Here is an 8,245-nt window from a genome sequence, read left to right as displayed (position 1 = left end):
TTTTCCAAGACATTCTAATTTATTGAGATGCACCTGTATTTTTTAATTGTAATAATTAAATTACTAATTTTGATTTAAATATATAGCTGAGAGATTGAGAACATTTTGATCTAATAGATGTTTTGTCATGTTGGAATTAGGGTTAACTAAGACCAAAATATAAAAAAATGTTTAAAAAAAATTTACACACTGATTTATGGTTTAATTTTATTTGTTAAATAAAGAAACAGACAAATAAACAAACTACATGAACACATAAAAACTAACAGTTAAAAACAATGAAAACTTACAACAGTTTACTAAAAAAAATATTCTCAAACATAGTAAAAAATGACATGGTCAAATATAAAATTATATCAACTCTGAAAACATTGGCTGCCATTAAAATCTGTTTCTTCTTCTTGAGGATTTTTGAACAGGGTAATTAAAAAATAAATCGTGTAGTCTAAATTTGTATTCAAAGTTATTTTTACCTACCTTTATCTACTGAATTTTTCTACTGAACAGACGACACTACTACTTCAACATGCTAGTTATTAAAGAGAATTATTTCATAAAGACAATTTTTCTGTAGCCTAGTATATAAAGTAATTTTAAAGAGAGCACACTCTACATTAATGATCACCCACGATGTGCCCTGGGGCAAAGTCCCGCATAATTTGATGTATGGGTCCATCTAGTGGCTCTTTTTAAAACTTTCTTTCTTTTTCATTTTTTTATGTAAATGTTGGCCTAAAAGAACAAACAAACAAATAAATGAATGAATAAATATACAAACAAATAAATAAACAATGCGCCTTTAATTTGTGTGAAAAGTGATGCAGGAAGTCTAACTGATTCGTATCATATTAAAAAACTCATTTTCCCAGCATCCTTTAGTGCACACGCCGACCATAGTGTCGTAAATCATCCAGGCTGCTTTACGGCAGATAACAGGCCAGTGTGGAGTGAATTGAGTAATGGCAGGGACAGACACGAGATAGTCCACGAACTTTACGTTATTTTTACATTTATCGGGTACCAGCAGCCGGACGCACGTCTGTGTTTGCCGTCGTTCGCTGTGAAAGGCTGATTCCGACCCCGTTTTTCTGTCAACATAGTAACTGTATGCTGTGGAATGGCTGAAGTGCCGCCTGGGCCTAATGCACTGCCTTCATCCCCGAGCGAGATCTCAGCACTGCCCGTGGACGGGTGCACCGATGACGGACGGGACATCATCAGCCCCGGCCCGGGACACCAGCACGCCAGCGACTATAAGGCGATAGTCAAATCCAACCAGAACAACGTGCATCCTAATGCATCAGCTGCCCAGTTCCACACAGCCCAGCTGAACGGGGTCCAGTGCCACCACACTCACCTCCAGAACCACGTCCAACAACACCGGCCGTCCGACAATCAAAACGCCGCTTCCGATCTCTTCGGCGGCGAGACACCGAGTGATCACACGGACAACAACAATTTCACGAGAAATAAACGATGCAGTGATATATCGCAGAGCCAGTCGCCACCGAACAACGGGATAAACTGCAATGATAGCATGGCGATAACGGAGAGCAGCTCGTGTCGACTGGACAACGATGTAAGTAGCAGGACTGGTTCGGCGGCTACGGCAGCGCTGATGGACGGGGCTGAGTCAGGCCCAAGCCCGCAGCGCGCTCGAGTAGAGCAGGCGGCCGCTGACAGCGCTCCGGCGGCGGGGATGTCCAGGCTAACGTTGGAGGAGCACGACGACTCCATCCGATACGTGAGATACGAGTCTGAGCTCCAGATGCCTGATATCATCCGACTTATAACTAAAGACTTATCTGAGCCCTACTCCATATACACCTATAGGTACTTTATTCACAACTGGCCTCAGCTCTGCTTTCTGGTATGTATCCTGTCATTCGGTTCTTCTTGATCAAAGCCTTCAGAATCATCTCTGATATAACAAAACAGCTAACATCCCTGTGTAAAAGATGTATAAGATATTGCTGATTGAGGAGATTGTATAAGCTGTGCAGCCGAGATTAGGATGGTATTAGTATTGTTTTTTTTTTTTTGGACACATGCCATGTTACCTTGACTAAAATAACCATGTTACTATAGTAAGTGTAGCCAGAAAAGAATTCAAAATTATTTTAATGATGGCCTGCCTTTACCCCTCCTAGTATTTAAGCACATTAACCACTTCTGAAAATGTACCGTTTTTACTGTAAATTATGGTTCATACTAAACAAACTGTTATGAGAAAGTATAGATTTACTTACTGACAAGCACCAAAAGTCAGTCCTTAACCTGTCATTATGTTTCATCAATATTAGAGTCTCCAGCCTAATCGCTTTTATAATCAAAATGATAACATGACCGTGGTACAGTGATGTAAAATCATGGTCTAGTGATGCGTAACATTTGACTGATTAATTAACATCTTGGTATATCTCATCTCATATTTAAGTGATACTCCAATATACATCATGATATTACCATGGTATGTGTCCAAAACAGGGCATGATGATGTTACCGTATCTGTAATAAACAGTCATGGTAACTGTAGAAATGTACATTTTGCTGCTTGCGGTGGCTCAAAAACATGTCCTGAATAACTGTGTCCAAAACACACCTTATACTGTTTGTTAATTGTATTTGATATGTTTTTTTTTTTTCCAAATGTCATATTGTTTAAAATAACAGATTTAGTCCATGTTAAATGTAACTTTCAAATATTTACTAGGATTCTACTGTAGTAACACTAAATATTATTTTATTGTATCTCTTGCAAAAATGTGTGATATTAATCTGTTGGGGCTGAGGAACTTTTTGGGAACAGATGACTACCAACAAGTGTCATGGTACTCCTGTGTTGTTGTTTTAAAGGGGGGGTGAAATGCTCAATTTCACTCAATATCCTGTTGATATTGAGTACCTATAGAGTAGTACTGCATCCTTCATAACTCCAAAAAGTCTTTAGTTTTATTATATTCATAAGAGAAAGATAGTCTGTACCGATTTTTCACGGAAAAACACGACCGGCTGGAGGTGTGACGTGTGGGCGGAGCTAAAGAATCACGAGCGCGAGTAGGCTTTTGCGTTGAGAGCGTTTGGAAGCTGTGACACCATGAGGACAAAACCAACCAGAACAAACCATGACTAACAGTCAGATTCAGCGTATATTTATGATCCAGAATCAGATCCAGAGGCTGAAATTTAACAAGAGCAGCATCAGCCAAGGCGTCTCTATGTGGTATGTACTGAAACTGTATATATTTGCTTAGCGGTTTTGGAAAATGACTAAGTTCCACTTTGTCGTCTTTTATTTATTTTTTTTTTTAAGCTGTACATGTGGAAAGTGCAGTTTGATGACAACATCGCATGTTGTTTACTTGATGTGCTTACGCGCCGACAGCTAAGTGAACAACACAGAGATATTTGAAGCAGTTTTACTCACCGCCTGTGGTTCCAACACACGATCGTGACCCTTTTTCGTTGGGACTGCATTATCCTTAAGAAATAAACGATGTGCAAATCCAGCGTCAGACTGGGCCTTGTTTGTAAAACAAGCATCTTCGAAATGCAGGGAACAAACACAAACACTTGCACAACTCCGTTGATGCTCTGTAAAAATAAACTCCGTCCACTGGTCCCTTAATGCTGTTTTTTCTTTGGTAATCTGTGCAGGGTTGTCTTGCCCTGGCAACCAAAAACACACTCCTTTTGTGACATTTCGCGACGCTCTCGCTCTGATCAGTGAATGTCTGTGCTCTCAGTGCTCTGCTATACGGGAGCGCGCTCTTCCGGCAGAAGTGCCTCAGGACCCATATAAGGAAATTCCGCTCCATCGAACGTCACACAGAGCCATACTCGAAAAAACCTTTCCGAAACTTGTGAAAACCGGAAGGAGTATTTTTGGAACAGAAATACTCCTTCAAACGTACAACTTAATTTTTGAAACTTTGTCCATGTTTAGCATGGGAATCCAACTCTTTAACAGTGTAAAAAACTCAGTATGCATGAAATAGCATTTCACGCCCCCTTTAAGTGTATCATGCATTTTGGACCAATACTGTGGTAGGTTAAACATTCAGTACTATAGTATTTCTGCATTGCATATTTTTGTGAGAGTATTTTCTTAAAATACATTGACGGAAATCATTGTAGTTGAACCAAAACCATAGTTTGTTTCATAGAAACCATAGTTGCATAAATCTAACCATGCAAATGAGGAGCAGGCCATATCATGGTTTTACCTGTGGTTACTATGGCCTTATTAAAAAAATGTACCACTGTAGTGACTGTGCCTGAACTGTGACACATTCAGGGGTGTTAAAGAGTATTTATATCTTTCCGAACACAACAAGGTCAGGGTTGTGTAATTATCACAGATTGAGGCTAATAATAGAGATATTTGTCATTGTTTTGCTCCAAGTTGACAGCCCACAAGAGTAATTGCAGGGTCTTTCTGTGATGTGTCACAGGCGATGGTGGAGAAGGACTGTGTCGGTGCCATTGTGTGTAAGCTAGACATGCATAAGAAGATGTTCCGTCGCGGATACATCGCCATGCTCGCTGTGGACTCCAAATTTCGCAGGAAAGGCATCGGTAAGAGCCGTGCTAGCGTTGTAGCCCCTCATCTCAGAATGGCAACAGGAACAGATCTTTTTATAGGACACACATCTGCTTCAGTGACAGCTCATGGATACATTTAGTGTCTGTGAACGGCTATGAATCAAGGGTTTGCCATGCTCTGTCGAAGGAGCCTAATCATGTTTATTTTTACATATTGTATTATTTACCATGTTCTTCAGGTATTTATTATACTTTGGATGTGTTATGAATTATTGTGCCTATTCTCTGTTAGGCACCAACCTTGTGAAAAAGGCCATTTATGCTATGGTGGAAGGGGACTGTGATGAGGTAAGAGATTCATCTTAAGAGATTTCACACTATGGGTTTGTTTGGAAGGAAACTACTACATACTTCATACTACACGCTTGACTAAGAAGCATGGCTTTTTCATGGATTATGTGACACTGAAGACTGAAGGAATGATGCTGAAAATTCAGCTTTGTCATCACTGGAATGAATTACATTTTAAAAGCAAAAAAAAATATATATATATGTATATAGGGTAAAGAAAATACACATGCTATGTATCAACTGAGAGTATGTGGTAGTGTGTCATTCCAAATATGCCACAACATCTTTCTTCCCTCATCTAGGTTTTACTTGTAAGCGTGTATTTCAAAACCTGTACTATGCCCATTATGTCTTCATGCTTTGTTCTTATCCATAGGTGGTGCTAGAGACGGAAATCACCAACAAATCAGCCCTGAAACTCTATGAGAACCTGGGCTTTGTCAGGGACAAGCGGCTGTTTAGATATTATTTAAACGGAGTGGACGCACTTCGGCTCAAACTCTGGCTTCGCTAAATCAAACTACGGGGTCCCTCAACTCTTTCTCCACCCTCTGGCCTCCTCTTCCTCCACCTCAGTCCTCTGGCTCAGATCACCTGACCTCCCATCAATAGAAAGACACTCGACCTCTGCCGGGCCACAAAGGGCAAACTCTGAGGGAAAATTCAACCAATCATAATAAAGTGTTTTAAGAACTTTTTGTGCGACAGAAAGAGAGGTTATTGCAAAAAAGAAAAACAAAAAGTCGGGTACTAATGTGACACTGACGTGGTGGTTTCTATGCTCAGGTGTCAATAGCGTGACGTAAGACCTCCGTGAATGTGTCGGGCTGTGGAGATGAGCTGGGCCGAACATGGTGACGGCATCGGCTAAAAGTATCATGCCGAAAGTAAATAATATGCCACACCTCAGTTTTTTTTATTTTTATTTTTTATGAACAATCACGAACCGAAGGATGGAAATGTTTAAACCGACTCAACTACTAAAATTTTAGTTTTACCATTTTTTTTTTCTTAAAAGAGGATGCATGGGAGCATTGCAGGATGCAATTGTTTTGTAGCCTGATGCTTTTTTTTTTTTGCGCGTGCGGGGGTCTGTGGTTTATTTTATGTTTCATTTTATGTTTTGGAGAACACTGATTAGAGCTTTGTCCACTTTAGAAGTTTGATCTTTAACAAACTAACATAAACCGATTCAGAAACACTTTAACCTGAATGCTACGGAGCAGTGCAGAAGGCACCTCTGCTCTTTTAAGTTGGTCTTGTTAGCTCACATTATGCCATATTGGTTTATGTGACTCGTGATTCTGACAGAAATCTCCATGCTTCTTCATGAGTGTTTTGTACAACTAAATTAGTTACTAAATGAGCCTAAAAGAAGAGTATTCCCTGTTTTTTTTCCCGCAGAGTCATCGTCATCATCATAGATTCTCCCTTTCGATGCCTGAGACTATGGTTGGATATTCAGATGTGCTGACCTAGACAAATGAACCTCAAACGGACGCACTTCTCATTTTTGCACTGATTAGATGGGATGTAATTCCCTTGTCCGCCACTGTGTTAGTGGACCAGTAAGAGCAGAATACAGATCTCACCAGCTCAGTTTGATGAATGGACTCATGCAAATAGTTGCTTTAAAGTCATGAAACCGATTGATTTATATGCAAGATTACATTGTTTATAGTGTTTTAAAATTTAACGGAGGAGGTTTCCGGAGGTTAGCGATTTTATGGGTTTGTGTTTAACAACCACGTTTGTATGTAAGTGTTTCTATGTCATTGCCAATAGACCCCCATTTTGCTTTGCTGCTGGCTCATGAGTTGTTCTTGGAAGAAAACCTTTTTGTTTTTTCAAGTTTGGAGTGGGAAACAAGTTTTTTTGCTTTGCTAAATGTACATATGGAAGTTTGATTTGTCGTTTTTGATTGCCATTGGAAAAGTTCCCCATAGAGCTGCTGCTCTCAGTTGTTGAGAATATTGATGGGTTGCTTTATAAATTTGCGCTTAAGAACTATATTTGCTGATGGATTTATGGGAAGTGGAATTTCTGCATCATTTTTTTTGTTAGTTAGATTTTTTAGGCCCAAATTATAGTACATCTCCCAGAAATGTAATGTCCCAGTAATCCCTTGACGCATCAGACCGTGTGCTGTCTGTCAGTAAGGCTCAGGTGTTTGGTTTGTGTTCAATTCTCCTTTCACTTGTCAGGGGCTGCTTTCAAGGTCCCAGTGGTTATCAACAGCCAACTTGTCTTTGTAAGGACTTTATTCCTTTTGATTTGTGGACAGTCGATGTTAAAATGGAAATTTGAGAGCCTTCGAGTAGTTTTCATCTAAACAGAAATCAAAGGATAGTTTAGATTCCTATCATTTACTCTCCCTCATATTGTTCCAAACCTGTGCACTTTGTTTTCTGGAGAAGATTTTTTATGAATCAGGTTTGTTTGTCCATAGAGTTGAGAGTCGATTGGGTTCAAAACAACATTGGATCCCACTGAGTTTTATTGTATGGACAAAAGCATTAATAGTCCTTCAAAATATGTTTTTTAATTAATGTTCTGCTGAAAGAAGAAAGTCGTACAGGTTCAGAACTGCATTGGGGTGAGTAAATTATGGCAGTTTTCTTTTTTTGGTGAACTATCCTGTTAATAAAATTCAAAACCTTTCACAAGGTGCCAACCTTGACGGACAGAAATGCATTTCTGTCTGTCGATCCTCACCATTTAATGCTTGGATGAATACTTATTGTTTAAAATTGTGGTTGGCACGATGATTTTTTTTTTTGCACTGCCAATATCTGACTTTTATGGATTACATTAGTGTAAGCTGTCCATTTAATGTTTTGGCCATTTAACAGCTTTAGACCGAACAGCTGGCAGGTTCTAGCTGGGTAAGATCTCATATTCAGATGATGTGGACACTAATCTGACTGGCTTCTGGCTCCACAAACATGGATCCATTTTGTTGGGGAAAGAGCGACTGTTTGCATGTTGATTCAAATTTTCTCCACCCGTCTTTCTCCCATTTTGACCCGTGACAAAATGTCTTGCAAAAGTTTCTTTGTTTTCAAGTGGACAACAAGACCTGGTTTAAAAATTATAAATAAATTATTTGATTTTTAAGCAAATGTTGTAGCTTGTTCTTTCTGAAAGGAGAAATTGGGGGTTTTGAATTTGTAATGTAATGATTTCCATTTGATTTTAATTGTGTGATTTCAGGTTATGTGTGTAATGTATGCTGCAGTCAAGCAGAGCCACATGTTTGGCTGTACAATAGTGGCCGGGGAATTGTTTGGAGCTTGTTTGCAACATCATTTTTTAATTTTCTTTTGATGCTGCTAGTAGTGCAGTGATT

The 8,245-nt window shown here is 39.3% G+C and overlaps 1 protein-coding gene across 1 annotated transcript; it reads left to right on the top strand.

The window, feature by feature from the left end:
* The first annotated feature begins 914 nt into the window (after positions 1-914).
* Positions 915-8,018, top strand: naa30 (N-alpha-acetyltransferase 30, NatC catalytic subunit). Its single transcript, XM_026285490.1, has 4 exons — positions 915-1,870; positions 4,455-4,578; positions 4,838-4,893; positions 5,273-8,018. The coding sequence occupies exons 1-4, from the start codon at positions 1,118-1,120 to the stop codon at positions 5,408-5,410; spliced, it is 1,071 nt and encodes a 356-aa protein (XP_026141275.1). The 5' UTR covers positions 915-1,117; the 3' UTR covers positions 5,411-8,018.
* Positions 8,019-8,245: the final 227 nt, after the last annotated feature.

The sequence above is a fragment of the Carassius auratus genome, chromosome 17 (assembly GCF_003368295.1).
Source record: "Carassius auratus strain Wakin chromosome 17, ASM336829v1, whole genome shotgun sequence".
Taxonomy (NCBI): Eukaryota; Metazoa; Chordata; class Actinopteri; order Cypriniformes; family Cyprinidae; genus Carassius; species Carassius auratus.
This window is presented reverse-complemented; position numbering and strand designations above follow the sequence as displayed.